The 19,438-nt window shown below is 37.5% G+C and overlaps 1 protein-coding gene and 1 long non-coding RNA gene across 3 annotated transcripts in view; both read right to left on the reverse strand.

Annotated features, from left to right (window-relative positions):
- Positions 1 to 5,459: 5,459 nt before the first annotated feature.
- Positions 5,460 to 9,529, reverse strand: LOC141385755 (uncharacterized). Its single transcript, XR_012406718.1, has 2 exons — positions 9,120 to 9,529; positions 5,460 to 8,987 (listed from the first exon to the last, which is right to left on the reverse strand). It is a non-coding gene; the product is annotated as an uncharacterized lncRNA (long non-coding RNA).
- A 2,600-nt stretch (positions 9,530 to 12,129) lies between these two features.
- sh2b3 (SH2B adaptor protein 3) overlaps positions 12,130 to 19,438 on the reverse strand; it is a 138,567-nt gene continuing 131,258 nt past the window's right edge. For both annotated transcript variants that reach the window (XM_073951971.1, XM_017356229.4), the window contains one exon: positions 12,130 to 13,817. In XM_073951971.1, coding sequence (XP_073808072.1) covers positions 13,471 to 13,817 — 347 coding nt within the window. In that variant the 3' untranslated portion in view covers positions 12,130 to 13,470. The remainder of the gene's footprint in view (positions 13,818 to 19,438) is intronic.

Below are 19,438 nucleotides of genomic sequence, written 5' to 3' on the forward strand. Positions count from 1 at the left end.
CGCATGGATGTCGGAAATCTTAACCGCTCCACTAAATTACTTGAAGGTTCAAGCCTACAAAGTGGGGTTTAATACCTCAATTTGCTCAACTATTCTTTACTGAAGCTGTTTTAGTGCAATACATAAAAAATGACCACTAGGTGTCACCGTAGAGTGGGGTTTCGAAACGTTTCGAAGCTTCGACACATTTGCTTCGACTGTTTCAGTGTTTCTTGAAGCCTCGCTTTGCCCACCACTAATATGCGTATGAATGGAAGTCTATGGGGAGAAAAGTACAGTGTGACCGCAGCTTTAGAGCTCGATTAGCTAGCCCAGGTGTGTCTAATTGTGGTTGGAACTAAACTTTGCAGGACACCGGCCCTTCAGGACTTAGTTTGGACACCCCTGTCATAAAGGTTCACAACCATTTGAGGGTGAATAAAATGTAAGCAAATTTTCATTGGGTGAAGCATCCTTTACTGAGAAGAACACTTACTGGTTTGTGAGGTGTAGTGTGTATCATTATCACTGCAGCTTCAGCGATGTATTTACAAAACAATCCCCAAACACTGTACATGGAGGATATATATTTACATTTCATAATTATACTTCCGTCACTTCTGTGTATATATGTGTATGTCGGTCGTGTATGATGTGTATGTTATGTGTATGACTTCACTGGGGACGACAAAGTAAGAATTTCATTGGACAGGGATACGTGTTTCCTTACTGTGCACATGACAACAAACAAATTGTATTGAATTGAATACAAACGCACACTTTATTATATCATATATCTGATTAATAAAGCATATTGTGGTGCTTGCTTCGTACAGTTGTGGTGTGTCATTAGCCTGGTCTACCAGCAGTGTCTGCCGCTGAATCATAAGATCCTTAAATTAACTCTTTTATGGATTGGCATTACAGCTACTGCATTTTACTAGTTGTAGAGTCTTACCAGGAGTGAGGTATCCAGGTTTCAGGGGTTCTGCAGGGTTCAGTGCTTGGTCCACTGCTGTTCTGCTTCTATCATGCAGCAGTAAAGTCTGTTCTGATCTACACCAGTGTGGTATACAGCCAGTTCTGCCGATGACAAATTGTCTTGATCACTGGCTGCCAGTTGGTACTGCTTTGAAGGATGTTGTTAAATGCCAGAATAATGAGTGAATTTTTTTTAGAGACTTTTTTATTAATTTCTAGACAGTCAAAAGTTTACATACATTTCCTTGGTATTTTTTAGCTTTGCTTTTAAACTATATAACTTTGGTCAAATGTTTTAGGTATCCTTCCACAAGCTTCTTACAATAGTTGGAAGGAATTTTGGCCCATTCCTCCTGACAGAATTGGTGTAACTGAGTCAGATTTGTTGGCCGTCTTGCTCGCACAAGCCTTTTTTAACTCTGCCCACAAATTTTCTATAGGATTGTGATCAGGGCTTTGTGATGACCACTCCATTTGAACTAATTTGGCAGTTTGATTAGGGTCATGGTCTGTTTGGAAGACCCATTTGTGGCCAAGTTTTAATTTCCTGGCTGATGTCTTGAGATGTTGCTTCAGTATTTCTACATAATGTTCTTTTCTTCATGATGCTGTGAAGTGGACTAGTCCCTCCTGCAGAAAAACAGCCACCCAACAAGATGCTGTCGCCCCCATACTTCACAGTTTTGATAGTGTTTGTAAGCTTTCCTCTTTGTCCTCCAAACACTGGTCATTATGGACAAACAGTTCAATCTTAGTTTCATCAGATCAGAGGACATGTCTCCAAACATTAGTCTTTTTTCCAGTGTAACTTGGCAAATTGTAATCTGGCTTTTTTGTTGATTCTGGCTTGTTGATTTTCTCATGTTGTCACACAAGGAAGCAGTGTGTTTGAGGTTTTACTTAAATACTATTCTACAGTTGTGCCTCCGATTTTGAACTTAATCCAATTAAGTAAATGAAGCAATTTGAGCACAGTAAAACCCAATAAATAAAGAGAACCAAAATAGAGTACTGTAAAACCAAATAAGTTAAGGCAACTCAAACCGTTTGAGTTAAAAAAAACGAATCTATATGAGTACTGTGAACTTACTCCATTTACGTTGAAGAGGTATTTAATTAATTCATTACCTTCAACACAGAGTTCAAAACTCGTTTCAAATGAGTTCAGTCAAATTGGAGTTCACTACACTCATTTCGCTTGATAAAGTTGACTGTTGGATTTTACAGTGTATTGTTAGTTTGCTATGAGGGAATGATGCGCAAAAACAAAGCTCCACCTCCTACTCAATATTTAGTATGAAGTACATCAACATACTGAAATAAAAGTCTCAGCAACTTCAGACTTTAAAGGGCCATGAACTCCCCACCCCCCTCCCTTTTCAGCAGGGTGTTTACTCTCCTCAAGTCTGTAAAAAGCTCTGTTTAGTTGGGAGTGTCGAGTGGTAAAAGATGGAAGGGTTTGAATAAAACAAAAATTTTTGGTTTGAGCACGGCAAAACAAACACAGATACATAAGAGAAAGATAGTGGCTATACGTTGACATGGACATCAGTAATCAAATGATTTGCCAAATTCCTAATTTGTTGACTTTAACTAAAGTTTGACACTTTCACTTTTATTTAGGAACATTTCCTGCATGCCCCTCCCCCACCATGACAAACGAGATATTGGATGTGAGGAACTGCTGAAAGAGTGTAGTTTTAATTAAATGTTGGATCCCGCACGACATATGAAAGAAAAAAAAACTCAGCATTTCTTGGTAACTTAAATGCACTCGGTAGGTAGCGTCAGAAAACCGAGTGTGTATAGACTATCCTGTCACAAAATTTGCTGAAAATCCTACAACAGTAATAGTTTGATTGCGGTGTTTACACTCACACTCTGACAGCAGCATTTACAACAGCTCTTTCAGTCTATAAAATTGCAGTAATATTAACGTACTGTAAAATTAGTAACTAAATAATTTTGGCTAAGGTCTGTCTTTAAACACTGAAAGAGTACTGCTTACGACAAGAACTATCTTAACCTCTGAAGAAACATAAACAAAGAACATTGATAGCACAGCACACTTACCAAATCTGTAGAGACAGGACAATCGACACCAACTGGAGCCCTGTCTTTTTTAGAAGGAGATGAGCGGCAAATCCGAATTTCACCATTTGTAAATGTGAAAAGCTCTCGGGTAAAAAATGTTCCTTACAAACGTATTTCTGTCGCATGTGCTGTAATCCACACGTGAGTCCAGCTGCACTCTCATAGCCGGGAAATTAAAACTTAACCTTCGTTGCAGCACATTTATAAACACAACACTGACGACCCATGGTCTCCAAACAATTCTTGTTCTTCCACTTGTTTTGGCAACACAACGTGGCGTCTCTCTGCCGCCTGAACACTGTAACAGGTAAAAAGAAGCTATCATGCATTTTAATGAAGTTGCACCTCATACAAAATAGAGCATGCTGATTGGTTTGAATCAAGTCTTTCTTATGAATTAATGCTGCACACTGAAATGCGTCATGATGTACTCAACTGTACAGACATCCAGTCTCTATGCTGGAATACATACAGGGATGTAATCGCCGTGACGCCACTTCAAAAATTTGTTTCATACTGGAAGAACGAATCAGCTCGAAATAACGCAAAAATAACCAATTTTCACTTTTTTGTAAAATATATGTGTCCTAATAGTGATTTTAACAGCGAGGGACTTATATACGACTGTCAACCATAGACTGTAAAAGATATGGACATAGTATCCGTTACGTCACCCATAGGTGTCTGAACACTGCAAAAGAAGCAACAAGTAGGCGGGGCCAACTGACAGACTTTACTTTGGGAGAAACGGTTAAATACTTTATTACTTGTGACTCATTTGTGTTCTGACCACATGTGCTTGGTTGTACACTGTATCAATAAAGTGTTTAGACTTTTAAAACATTCCTGTAATACATTGAGCCACTAAGCATTGTTCTTATGACGTTTCTATACAGGAGGAAAACACAAATGACTTCCAAACACTTCAGATATAGTCTGTGTTAGTAAACGCAAGACTATTGATGAAATCCAGGCATAACACTGTATGACAACACTTCAGATGACTGTTCTAGAGCCTACAGCTAATCAATCTGTCAGATTCTGGAGTGCTTTACAACTCTAAAGAAAAATATATCATTCATTTCATTCATCATCTGCCGCTTTTCCGGGGCCGGGTCACCGGGGCAGCAGTCTTAGGAGAGAACCCCAGACTTCCCTATCCCCAGACACTTCCTCCAGCTCCTCCGGGGGGATCCCGAGGCGTTCCCAGGCCAGCCGAGAGACATAGTCCCTCCAGCGTGTCCTGGGTCTTCCCCGAGGCCGCCTCCCGGTGGGACATGCCTGGAACACCTCCCTAGGTAGGCGTCCAGGAGGCATCCGAAACAGATGCACGAGCTACCTCAGCTGACTTTTCTCGATGTGGAGGAGCAGCAACTCGACTCCGAGGTCCTCCAGGGTGTCAGAGCTCCTCACCCTATCCATAAGAGTGCGCCCTGCCACCCTTCGAAGGAAACTCATTTCGGCCGCTTGTATCCGAGATCTTGTCCTTTCGGTCATGATCCAAAGCTCATCACCATAGGTGAGAGTAGGAACGTAGATTGACCGGTAAATCGAGAGCTTTACCTTTCGGCTTAGCTCCTTCTTCACCACAACGCACCGGTACATCGACTGCATTACTGCTGCCGCTGCACCAATCCGCCTTTCAATCTCACGTTCCCATCCTTCCCTCACTCGTGAACAAAACCCCGAGATACTTAAACTCTTACTCTTTAAGTAAGAAAAATATAAATGATCTTAAATAAAACAAATACATGTATAGAGATGGTGTATAAGTATATAACTTGACTCACCTGGGAAACGGAGGCCACATGAATGGTTTGTGAGCACAATTAAGTGCACACAGCATGCCATATCATCTGATAATTGTAAGAAATAAGTCCAAAAGGCAATTGACTGTGTAAAGCCACATAAAACAAAACAAAAATAGGATGAATATGCCGAGTTCAGTGGCTAATCTGCCGGAGTCAGCTGAGGTGAAGTGACAGCGACCAGCGCGGCCTAGCTGTCACTTAAGTGGCCACGCCCTTAATTATGCAAACTTAAAATAACTTAATATACAGGAAACGGATGAGTTATAAAAAAACTCACCCCCTCACAGTTGTCATGAAGGGTAATATTAGCTTTATGAACCAAAATCGTTTTTTGTACCAGGCTGTAAACACCTTTTTTTTTCTGTTGTAAAGTTGGCCGTTCTAACAGAGAGCTCAATAGAAATTTGCTCCATATGGAGCCAGGACTAGCGGAATTTCGATGAATTGCAGTTTCAGTAACTTCTGTATTGGCTTCCCGAGGGAGAGCGGGAGGTTGCCGCTTGCTGTCAACATCTCGAAAAAATGTGCTTTGGTGTTTCATGACCCTTTAAACCACATTAACTCATCGCAAAGAAAGAAGCACGAAGAAACGCATTCCGAATTTAAACATGGACTTTATTTTTTTTCCTAAAAAACAAAGATCAAATATACAGTTGATATAATTTAATACGCACAATGCTATACATGAAATGTAACTGCAAAAAGTTTGATTGTTAAAAGCCGTGGTGGAGTGGTTAATGGAAATATAAGGGTGAAGCCCGGGGGGAGGGTTTACAGTGCTCTTATACATCTATAACAGTATAGAGAGAAGACATACATTCATCAGTCCAACTCTGACGCGACTCCAAAGCAAAACGCTGCAGGGCCTGAACGTAAAAAAAAAATATGTACGTCATTAAAAAAAAAAAACAGCCCGTTTGGAGCAAGCAGATCATTACAAAAACAACGCATCTACTGAGAGAGTGTGAAATTGAATCTGTACATAATACAATAAGAAACGAGGAAGATAAGTGTTTTATAATTACAAAAGGACATTCTGGGTTATTTGAAAAGCAGCATATAGTCATTTAAACAATACTCTGCGGATTGAATCGAGCACGTCGCTAATAAATAGACATGCATGTCAACGAGTTATTAAGAAATGTATTAATCGAACTCCATCTGATGGCCAATGCTGCCCCAGAAACCCACGGTCCAATCATAAAAACAAAAACATCCATAATAACAAGAGTCCACGTGGAACACATAGTCTACAATGCAATGCGAGGTAGTGATACACAGGTACAGTTCATGCTTTCATTCATATCATGTTAGAAAAATAGATTTATTTCTATCTATAAAGTGTAGAACGTGGTCGCCTACTCTTTGCGTGGAACGGTTCTTTGTGGTTTTTGAGGGTTGTTATTAATAAACGGGATCTGTTGAGCAGGGAGAGAACAAAATGAAGCAGAGACCGAATTCTGCAGCAAAGCAGAAGAGCAGGAGAAAGTGTGAAGAAGATATTGAATGGCATTCGATTTGATTTGAGAACTGGTGGATCTCTCTAAACCTATTTAGAAGATAGATCACCCAAATTTTGTCGGCGTTTACTCACGCTCCGGTTGTTATCTGCATATTTGAGTTCTCTTTTGTTGAACACACAAAAACAATGTCGAAAAATTCTGTTAATTAAGAGTTTCTCTATTTTGTGATTCACAAGTGTTTTCTGTTTATTTACGGTTGTGAGTTGCATTATGATCTTTGCTCTGTCGACTTCTGGTGTTAAAAATTCAACTCTACAGTTAACAAAATGACTTTTATTGACATTTTAAGGCTGATTTATACTTCTGCCGTTGTGCTACGTCATGGCCTACACGTGGACACATAGCCCTCACCGTGGCCGTTGCTGATGCGCACTTCTCAAAAAACTACATGTCGCAACGAAGCGTAGCGCAAGCTCTGTGATTGGTCGTTGAAACGACTGAAGTTTATTTATTTGTTTATTATTGCGGTTTGTACTCTTTTTCTTTTGTCCCGCCTCCTTGCTGTTTTTCTGTTGTCTTATAGGCTCCCACGCCGGCGTGATTCCCTGCTCTGATTGGCTGCTGGTCTATGAGGCCTATATAAAAGGGAGCTTCCGGCAGGAATCGGAGAGCTCATTTCTGCTGCGTTCGGTGTTTGGAGTGGAGCTCCTGGGTTTCAATCACCCCTTCGGCCGACGACCAACAATAATCACCTTTGTATTGATGACCATCCTATGCTTGAATATTTATTGAGAGTTTGAGCGTGTAGTGGTGACCTGCCTATTTATTTGATTACTTTTGACTTTGTTTATATTAGGGAGTAAGGTAAGATTCTTGTATTTTTATTTAAATAGTAATAGGTAATTTAGTGGATTTATTTTATAGATTCTTTTGTTTGTTATTTTGACCTGTGGTCACCCTGACGAAATGCTCATTTATATAAACCCTATTTTTCTATAATAAATATCTTCATATATACTCTCAATTGAGTGTGTGAGTTTGGTTGTCGACCGAAGGGAATCTTTTGCTTTAAGTTTTGTTTAGTTTGGGAAATCCACCACCCCAACACATTTGTTTGTTCTTCGTTTATTATGCCCTTTTTGTTTCCCCTAGACTTGGGGCGTAATAGTCGTCTTGGTATCGCTGACGAGTCTGGGCGGAACTGAGAGCCGCGTGTTGGAGCGATTGGTTACAAGTGTCGAGTCCCGTGACGGAGCTCTGGAGTCCCATGAAGGAGCTCTGGATGGAAAGTTTAGTTTTGTGTTCACCTCATGGTTAAATTTGTTGCACGTCCGCCAGTTACATGTCATGCTGATCACTAAATGCAGAAGTATAAACCAGGCTTTAATCCTGGTTTATACTTCTGCGTCAAGAGATTGGCGTGACCCACGGTGCATGCAACGCGCGTAGCTGTGCATTTACACATCTGCACGCTGTTTGTGTAGTTCTGCAATAACACTTCCGAAACGCTAGTTGGCAGTGAGGTGTTAATGTTCCTCGGTGTCGAATGTCTTCGCTGGTGTTTTGTTTTTTCTGAACGCTTCCTTAGTGTACAAGTGGCTCAAACTGGCAGGAACTGGCGGACGTGTAACACATTTTAACCATGAGGTAAAGACTAAACAAAACTTTCCATCCGGAGCTCCTTTACAGGACTCCACAAGCTTAAACAGTCGTTCTCGGTCCCGCCCAGACTCGTCAGCGCTACCAAGCCGACCAATCACAAAGCTTGCGCTATGTGCCGTTGCAACGTGCAGTTACATTTTTTGAGAGGTGCGCCATAGCATACGCGTGAGCTTGACTCAGAAGTATAAATCAGCCTTTAGTTGTTTAAAATACTATAATGTATAAGAAATAGAGAAATAAGTCCGTAAAACAACAGAAAATGTGCTGGCAGGTTATTACCAGGTTTTTGAAATATACAACACCAACCCAGACAATAGATCACTTTAAACTATTAAAAATGTTCATAAACATCACTTTTTTTTTACTTTTCAAGGTTAAAAGTTGTTGGAAAAAAGATCAAGCTGCCATAATGCAATTCAAAAGCATAAATAAAGGGGTAAAAATAAAAACATGAATTACAAAATATAGAAATCTGCTAATTTTTTTACAGTGTATATATCAATTTTGGTCATTCATTCACTTCATTTCATTATTATTTCTTTATTTTTGTTTCATACTGTCCCTCATTATTGATACTCAAATTGTATAGTCATAATAAAAAACAATAAAAAAAGTTAAATAAAAATTCTTTTTCTGTCTAATATAGATGTCAATGGCTGATTTCTTTCCCCCAACATTCTCCAGAATATCCTCTTTTGTGTTAAAAAAAAAAAAGAGAAACTCAGAGTTTACAAACAACTGGATTGAGAGTATAGTACATACAATTTTTAGGTGAACTGTCCCTTTAAGAAAATTTTCACCCCACAATCATAATTAAATCTAATATATTTCATTAATCTATCCATCTAACTATCCCTCTATCCATCCAACTATCCATCGAACAATCCATCAATCTATCCGTCTAACTATCCCTCCATCCATCCATCCATCCATCGAACTATCCTTCAATCTATTCGTCTAACTATCCCTCCATCCATCCATTCATCCATCCAACTATCTATCCCTCCATCTATCCATCCATCCCAACAACTATCCATGCATCCATCAATCGAACTATCCATCGATCTATCCAACTATCAATTTATGCATCCTTCCATCCAAATATCTATCCCTTTATCTATCCATCCACCTAATTATTCATCCATCCATCCATCCATCCATCCATCCATCCATCCATCCATCCATCCATCTATCTATCTATCAATCAATCCATCCATCCATCCATCCAACTATGTATCCAACCATCCATCTAACTATCAATCTATGCATCCATCCATCCATCCATCGATCTATCCATCTAACTATCCATCCTTCCATCCATCCATCGAACTATCCATAGATCTATCCATCTAACTATCAATCCATCCATCCATCCATTCATCCAACTATCTATCCCTCCATCTATCCATCCATCCATCCAACTATCCATGCATCCATCAATCAAACTATCCATCGATCTATCCAACTATCAATTTATGCATCCTTCCATCCAAATATCTATCCCTTTATCTATCCATCCACCTAATTATTCATCCATCCATCCATCCATCTAACTATCCATCCATCCATCCATCCATCCATCCATCCAACTATCCATCCATCCATCCATCCATCCACCCATCCATGTAACTATCCATCCATCCATTCATCTATCATCCATCCATCCATTTATTTTTGTCTACATATTGATTGTATTTCCTTATGACTCGGGGTGAAATCTATATGAACGAGATAAGGTGATGTTGGGTATCTGAGCTTGAGAGAGATTGGATTATTGTGGTAGTGTTAAGCCACAAAGAAAGACATTCACATTAGTTCAAAGAGAGACACGATGGAGAACAAGCTCCGAAAATGTCAAGCAATGATTTTTAGTAATGCATTTACTGAAAAACGACAGAGAAATAGCTTAAAATCAACTATTAATGGTGTCAGATTTGATAGCTGTTAGTTTCAAAGTAGTATTTCCACAGCTCAGGAAGCCATGAAACACAGAATGTGTTAAAACAAACAGAAAGAATGAATTCACAGGTTCATATCAATACTAATCAATTTATAAAAATATAAACTTACTTCTAATTAGGTTTGGTTAAATTTAATCTTTGGTCAGTTTTATTTTAAACCTCTCAACTGTGTCGACCTTTGACATCTAGGTCTTGAATAAAAATGTGCTATGGTCTATATTATTTGGTCTTCTGATACACAAAACATAGAGAAACCTGTGTATTACTACTGTGTGTGTGTGTGTCTGTGTGTGTGTGTGTTGTGTGTGTGTGTATGCGTGCAGCCAGACTAAATACTATTAGGGTCTTTTAGATGTTCAACACTGTATCCACACCGGATATTTACGGCAACACAATAAAACAAGAGTTGTACAGTTTATGATCAGCATTAACTATGTTTGTGTTCAATTATATATATGTGCATGTTTACATCATGTCTGACTGACCATCAAGTCCAGTTTATGATATGATGTACTAATATCTATATATTTTTGCGCCATATGCATATTCAGAACATGACAATTGTGTAATTAATTTTACACATGCATTTTTTTCATATACATTGTAGCATTTAAATATATATATATATATATATATATATATATATATATATATATATATATATATATATGTCAACTGTTTCTGGTGTGATTTATTAAAATGAATCCCTATGTCCATATCCATATGTATTTGTTATTTGTAGGAGTATAAACATAACTACAATTTCAAGAGTTCACACTTAGATATTGCTTGATATTAATAGCAGGTTCGGCATGCTGCCTGGGAAAGAACCCTAAACTCAGAGATAATAGAGCCCAGGGCTCCCGTCTGGTCAATTAGCATGTAAGGGGGTCAGGTAGTTCTCGAGAGCTCCACCTGGTGGAGGACAAAAAGGAGGAAATGGGTCGGAAGAAGGGATTTTTCAAAAAAAGAAAGGAGTAAGGCTAGACGGGCTATTTATAGTGAGTCTGTAATAATCCGATTGGTTTACTAATGATTACAGATAACAGACCAGCAGTGATATCACGTGCTCCACTTTAAATTAAACAAAAATGTTAAATCAATGCGAATGCAAATCTTTTTTTTTCCGCAACTGATTTCACTGTAATATTACCAGTCACTTAAATCTGGCTTTACATATTTATTTTTTTACATTTCTAACTGTATACAGTTGAAGTCAGAATTATAAGCCCCCCCGTTTATTTTTTTCTCCCAATGTCTGTTTAGTGGACAGAAGATTCTTTTAACACATTTCTAATCATAATAGTTTTAATAACTCATTTCTAATAACTGATTTATTTCATCTTTGCCATGATGACAGTAAATAATATTTGTCTAGATATTTTTCAAGACACTTCTATACAGCTTACAGTGACATTTAAAGGCTTAACTAGGTTAATTAGGTTAACTAGGCAGGTTAGGGTAATTAGGCAAGTTATTGTATAACAATGGTTTGCTCTGTAGACTATCGAAAAAAAAAAAAGATTAAAGGGGCTAATAATATTGACCTTAAAATGGTTCTTAAAAAATTAAAAACTCTTTTCATTCTAACCGAAGTAAAACAAATAAGACTTACTCCAGAAGAAAAAATATTATCAGACATACTCTGGAAATTTCTTTGCTCTGTTAAACATTATTTAAGAAATATTTTAAAAAGAAAAAAAAAATCTAAGGGGGCTAATAATTCTGACTTTAACTGTATATATGAAGTGTAAAAATGTAAAAAAAAAAAAAAAAAAAAAATATATATATATATATATATATATATATATATATACACATTACTTTCAAAATTAATCACATAATATATTTTATATTATGTAATACAAAATACATAAATTAATTAATTTTACTAGAATTTAGCCTTCTGCTTTAATAAATTTTATAAATGCATATGCAAACTGTAAGAAGTGTTTAGTTGCCTAGTAAAACTTATTGCTGTAAAAGCGATCAGTTGATATGTACTTTAAAAAGTGAGTACGCCTGTTACATTTTTTAAAATTATTATTATTTTTTCGGGGTTTTCACCTTTATAAGGCTAGACGCATGTGCATGTGTAGACGCACTAACCACTACACCACTGGTGCGGACACGCCTGTTGCTTTTAAAGCAATAAGTTGGTTTTCACTTTAAAGCAACTGGTTTATTCAGGTTTTTAAGCGATTAGTTGATTTTTACTTAAAAAAAATGAGTAACCCTGCTGCTTTTAAAGCGAATGCTTGATCTTTCCTTTAAAGTAACTGGTTTATTCACGTTTTAAAACGATTTGTTGATTTTTACTTCACAAAAGTGAGATCTTGTCTTAAAACTACTAAAAATAATTATAAGTCCATCATTTTAAAAATCAGTTAATTGAACATAACAGTTCCAAGTAACAACAGATTTACTTGCCTTTTTAAGTATAGGCAACTTGTTGCTTTTTACATTGCATATGCATTTGTAAGACTATTGCATATACACTACTTATAAGTGTCTACTTGCATTTTTATAGACTTGTTTGCATTGTTTTGTTACAATACTGGGGCAGCACAGTGGCTCAGTGGTTAGCACTGTCACCTCACAGCAAAAAGGTCGCTGGTTTAAGTCCCAACTGGACCAGTTAGCATTTCTGTGGAGAGTTTGCATGTTCTTCCCATGCTGGCGTGGATTTCCTCTAGGAGTTCCGGTTTTTCCCACAGTCCAAAGACATGTGCTAGAAGTGAATTGGTTTAAATAGATTGACTATAGTGAATGAATGTGTGTGTGAATGCTTGAGTGTATGATTTGTTTCCCTGTACTGGGTTGCGACTGGAAGGACATTCGCTGCATAAAAAAAAACATTTGCTGGAATAGTTGGTGGTTCATTCCGCTGTGGCGACCCTTCACAAATAAGGGACTAAGCCAAAGGAATATGAATGAATAAATGTTCCAATACTATTCGCTTTAGCGTGTTTAGTTTAATTTCTCCCTCGGTCTATATATAATAATAAGAAAAAGAATGCATGTGTAAAATACGATTTGAAGTTACTACTTTGAAAATCAATTTCTTCGAAAAGAACAAACGATTTACAGCTGATTTAAACTGTGATGCTGAATCATCCAGTGTTGACGGCCTTCGAGTTGTCGCAATGTCAGCCGCATCCAGTGTAGACATCAATGTGTTTAAAACAGACCCTCGGCTTGTGTTCGACTTACTAACCACCTGGAAACTTTTCCCATCCGCCAAATCCTGTCCGCTGTCTGCTTGTTATTCTACAAACACACGCTGATTTGATAGTGAAACGATTGTATAATACATTCACAAGGTAGACAGCCGTCAGCGTTAGATGTCTGGTAGTTTCGTGCGACACACATGTTTGTGCCTCCACCGTGAGTCTCGTGCTCAATCTCGCACGACTCCATCTCTTTTCTCTGTTTGGCTGCCGAAAACGCTCTCCATCAGGGCAGGAACTCTGGAGCATTTTTCCATCCGTGGCTTCTTTTGATCGCTTATTTCTTCTGTCAGAAGAACATATACTGGTTGTCGATGGCTCTCTTGCGCCCCCTATCAGGCGGCTCCAGTTCGTAGTCCGAGTCCCGGTTGGGCAGGAGGGGTGGCAGTGGGTTTGGATGGCGGAGCAGGTTTCTGCGGCCCACAGACTCGCTGCGGTGTAGGGGAGCGTGACGGTCTGGAAGGAATGAAGGAGTGCGGTGTGAGAGTCCGGCTAACGATGAAGGAGGCGAACAGGACTGGGCCATGGAAGAGCTGGAGTGAGGACACGAATCCGGACTGCAGTGAGCCAAACTGGGCTCTGAACTCCAGCGTGAGAAAGGCACCAACACAGGAGAGCCAAAAGCCGAGCTCTGACCTGGAGAGAAGAAACAAACAAAAAAAGTGTGTAAAAATGTGCGTTTCTGACTATTCTAATGCAGTGTTCCCCAACCCTGTTCCTGAAGGCACACCAACAGTGCATATTTTGGATGTATCCCTTATCTGACCCATTCATTTCAGGTTTTGGAGTCTCTTCTAATGTTCTGCTGAGTGAATTTAGGTGTGTTTAAATAAGGAGAGGTTGAAATTGAGTAGGCGAGGCAGTGGCGCAGTAGGTAGTGCTGTCTCACAACAAGAAGGTCGCTGGTTCGAACCTCGGCTCAGTTGGCGTTTCTGTGTGGAGTTTGCATGTTCTCCCTGCCTACACGTGGGTTTCCTCCGGGTGCTCCGGTTTCCCCCACAGTCCAAAGACATGCGGTACAGGTGAATTGGGTAGTCTAAACTGTCCGTAGTGTATGAGTGTGTGTGTGTGAATGTGTGTGTGGATGATTCCCAGAGATGGGTTGCGGCTGGAAGGGCATCCGCTGCGTAAAAACTTGCTGGATAAGTTGGTGGTTGATTCCACTGTGGCGACCCCGAATTAATAAAGGGACTAAGCCGACAAGAAAATGAGTGAATGAATGAAATTGAGTACAGTTGGTGTGCCTGTAGGAACATGGTTGGGAAGCACAGCTCTAAAGCATAAAAATATCATAATATGTTTGCAGATATTTAAGAAACATGCTAAGTGAACATGTAAAACAATGCTAAAGCCAGTTTTTCTGCTTTGGAGTTGTGTGTTTGATTCAGCCTCTTTAACCAGCCCCTTGCCAGTTTACCTAATTATATTTCAGCACTCAGGGTTGCCTTGGTGGATAACGCAGTGCGTTTCATTTCATGCTTGAAGGATTATCAATGTATGTAGTCGATGACAAAAATGCAATCACCAGAGTACAGCAGCAGCCTTCGAAATGAGATGCGGATTCAGAGTTATAAAAATCCACATGAGGTGGTTATTAATTAGCAAATATTACAAATAATATAAATGTAAACATTAGCTGAACAGTTTACAGTGTAAGGTTTGACCGTCAGGCACACTTGCTCCAGTTTGTGTGGTCAATCTGGCAACCTGCACTTGTGTAGAGTGAGAGGAGGAGGGGTCGGGTGAAAAACCAGTGAGGGGGCTGGATGCAGACCAGGTTTCCTTTTATTAATCCAGGGTCGCCACAGCAGAATGAACCGATAACCTATCCAGCACACGTTCCATGCAGCGGATGCCCTTTCAGCCACAACTCATCCCTGGGAAACATCCACACACACCAATCCACACTCATACACTATGGACAATTTAGTCTACCCAATTCACCTGTGCCACATGTCTTCAGACTGTGGGGGAAACCGGAGCACCTGAAGGAAACCCATGCGGACCCAGGGAGAACATGCAAACTCCACACAGAAACGCCAACTGACCCAGCCAAGGCTCGAACCAGCAACCTTTGTGCTGTGAGGCGACAGCTACCTACTGCGCCACTGCGTCGCACTGTGTCTGACATTGCATGTCTAAAATATGCATTTTCAGCTTGCAAATCCAAATCTGCATGCAGACACTATTAAAAAAAACATCTCCAATTATATGAATTTGGGCGGTCAATTCTTCATATTAAACCTTTGAAATGAAACTGAAAATACTGAATGTACTTGGCTGAAAACAGAAAATGCTTTGTTTACAATTATTTCTTATTTTTAGTGCTGGGCAAAGATTAATTAAAAGTTTGTTTTGGCATAATATATGTGTGTGTGTGTGTTACATACTACTACTACTACTCTATACTACACTATACTATACTATACTGTACTGTACACATACTACCAGTCAAAAAACATTATTCTGTTCATTAAGCATTGTTGAAGCATTTATTAAATGTAAAAAATGTTAAAGATGATATAATATTTATTAAAATTTTAAATAACTCTTATTGTATGTAGTTTTAAAAGAAATTATTACTCCAGTAATTATTGCTTTTATTACTATTACATTAATAAAAATATTAATAATAATAATTAAATTAGAGTGATTTCTACGGGATCATGTGACTGAAGACTGGAGTAATGAAGCTGAAAATTCATCTTTAAAATCACTGGAATAAATGATTAAATCAAATGATAAACTACTTTCGATCAGTTATTTTATAGTGCAATAACATTTCACAATCTTACAATTTGTACTGCATTTCTTTCTGCAGGAGAAGCATATTTAAAAAATTTTAAAAATCTTAAAGACCCCAATGGTAGTGTGACTTGTAGTGTGTGTGTGTGTGTGTGTGTGTGTGTGTGTGTGTGTGTGTGTATATATATATATGTATATCGTCACCTTGGAATTATAAGGTTCTATACACGTCCGCATTCCATATAGCAAACAGTATGTGTGTAACATTTGTTTTTAAATAAAAAATCTTAAAATGTAAAAAACTTAAAAAAATAAATAAATAAAAAAAACATTCCATAATGCAAATAAGTTGTCATTTAATATTTAACATTTAAAATGTCAATAACTCGAATTTGACAAAATGTCTGATAGAACATTTTATATATATATATATATATATATATGTGTGTGTGTGTATGTATGTATACAGTTGAAGTCAGAATTATTATCCCCGAATGATTTTTATATATATATATATATATATATATATATATATATATATATATATATATATATATATATATATATATTTACCAAATGATGTTTAACAAAGCAAACTATTTTTTCACAGTATGTCTGACAATATTTTTTCTTCTGGAGAAAGTCTTTTTTGTTTTATTTCGGCTAGAATAAGATCAGTTTTTCATTTTTAAAACACCATTTTAAGGTCAACATTATTAGCCCCTTTAAGCTATTTTTGTTTCCGATAGTCTACAGGACAAACCATCATTATACAATAACTTGCCTAATTACCCTAACCTGCCTTGTTAACCTAATTAACCTAGTTAAGCCTTTAAATGTCACTTTAAGCTGTATAGAAGATAGAATAAATCAGTTATTTAGAAATATGTTATTAAAACTATTAAGTTTAGAAATGTATTGTAGAAATGATCTCTCCTTTAAACAAAAATTGGGGGAAAAAATAAACAGGAGGGCTAATAATGCTTTAAAATAAGCTTCTTCTGCTCACCAAAGCCGCATTTATTTAATGAGTAATATTAATTAACTACATGTACTATCCCTATCATTAGGGATAGAATGTGGTAAGGTTTAAGCTTATTTACATGCAATAATGCATAACTACCTATGTACTATGCATGTCAGTGGTTATCAATTTTCAACATTTTTCAAAATATCTTCTTTTGTGTTAAACACATGAAAGAAACTCAGCCTCGGTATGAGTATCCCCAGGTGGAAATGGAGAAAAAAAAGAGAATAATTAGCGTAGCTGCTGTTTATAGTGTATATAAGCATGATGCAGAAACTTCTGTCATTAACCATCACTAACCAGAAAGGAGCTCTAAAGGGCTGCGTTTGTATTTGTAAACATAGAAGGGGTCGGGCTTGATTTGTGATTTGTGATCGGGTTTGTGATGAGCTGATTAAATGAACAGTTCTTTAAGAAAAAACAAAACAAAGCAAAAACTCAATACCATGAAATACTCCCAGTTTCCCATAGAGGGCATTGTCTTCACAGCATCTGCATCCTCAAGTGTGTTTAAGACGTCTGAAGAATGTGTGTGTGTGTGTTGAGCCTAAGGATATACATGTGTACATGTATTAGTGCATGTGTCCACATTATTACAGCTGGCGTGGGTGGGACTACAGGAAACAGAGTCTTGATAACATGTTCGTCTGTAGTTCTCATGATATGCATGAAAGTGTATATAGACGAGTGTGCGCTTGAGAGAGAGCGCAGTTTTACTAGTCACTGAACTACTAAAACCCATCTAAACCACAAAACACAACAGGGAAACGGATCATGTCGATCTCTGAGCTTATTTGAGTGACAGAGAGAGGCAGAAAAGAAACTGTCTGTGCATTTTTAGATGCATTAAACTGCTGTCAAATCTGACTGACAGACATTTAATGTTTAACCATTCGGCAGATGTTTCTCAGTTCCTAAATCAGCAAAATATAAGTGTTGAAATATTTAGGTATTTCAGAACACCTGTGGTAAATATATATGCCAAAAATAAAGGTCTACTAAGGGGGAAATGATGCTTATGTAAAAGATGAACATTAAAAATAATATTAAATGAAGTCTTCTATCTTCTTCAATCTGTCTTTTTCCATCTCAGGGATGTTTTACCTGTGTCCCCCTCTATAGTATTTCGAAAAGCTCTAACCGTTCAAGATAAACTTGCGAGAAGCCATCTCTCCACTAAGAAGACTAATACTTGGTTAAGTCGAACAACAGGAAACTACAGATGTGGTAGTTGCAATCATTGTGATAACATACTTAAGACGAACATATTTAGAGAACTATCATCAGGCCGTGAATTTAAGATTAATTCATTTATTAATTGCAATACTACATTTGTTGTTTATCGACTGGAATGTCCGTGCGGATGTTTTTATAAAGGAATGACTAAGAGAAAATTAAAGTTGAGATTAGCGGAGCATAAAAATGCGATACGTACCTGTAATCCACAATATCCTATGGCTCTACATTATACAAATCAAGGTCACGGCAATCCCAGTTCATTAAAAATAGTTGGTATTGAACATATTAATAATTCTACAAGAGGAGGAGACAAGATAAAAAGATTAAAACAGAGAGAGATTTTTTGGATCTGTACATTAAAAGCAAATAGATTTCAAGCTTTAAATAGTGAATTAATTTTTCTTCTTTTTTGTAAAACAGTTTTTCTATAGATGCTTTACAGATGATCATCATATAATGTTGAATGTGCTTGTATATTCTTATGTGTACATGTTTATGTATATGCACATGTAAATATGTGTTCGTATGGAATTATGTATGCGCATGCCATGTTTAAGCATACTTTTCTGTACATCCTTGTTTATTAGTTTTATATATTTGTTTTCTCTCTCTCATATATGCAAGTGTATGTCTATGTATGGTTATATGTCCCCCTCTATCTATGCCGAATTAATGATGATAGTTGACTTTGTTTGTTAAATTATTTGATTGCTGTTGAGATATTTAAATAAGTCATGTGACCGTAGTACTCAAAAGAGACTCTAGACGCACCTGATCACTGTTAGCCTGATGAAGGCAGATCTTGCCGAAACGTGTAGGTTTTTTAAGATTTAGCCATGTGAATGAAGGCTTTTTAACTTTTGCATGTTTTTCGAGTGCCCTTGGACTGATTACTGTTGTTACTACTTCTACTTTCTACATACATAAAAAAACTGAGAGACTGAACTAAATGTTATTATATTTTGTATATTGAATGTATTGCTGATAAATGTATAATACACACACTTAATACACAAATAAACTTCCCTGAAAATGTACACATACAGTACACTACCTGACAAAAGTCTTGTCGCCTATCCAAGTTTAAGGAACAACAAATAATAACGTGACTTCTAGTTGATCATTTGGTCTCAGAAGTGGCTTATATGAAATGCAAAGGCCTCTAGATTACGCTTATTTTACCCAAATAAAATATGATCATGTCTTGATTTTGAATGATTTAATTAGGACAATAAAGTCTGACTTG

The sequence above is a fragment of the Danio rerio genome, chromosome 5 (genome assembly GCF_049306965.1).
Source record: "Danio rerio strain Tuebingen ecotype United States chromosome 5, GRCz12tu, whole genome shotgun sequence".
Lineage (NCBI taxonomy): Eukaryota > Metazoa > Chordata > Actinopteri > Cypriniformes > Danionidae > Danio > Danio rerio.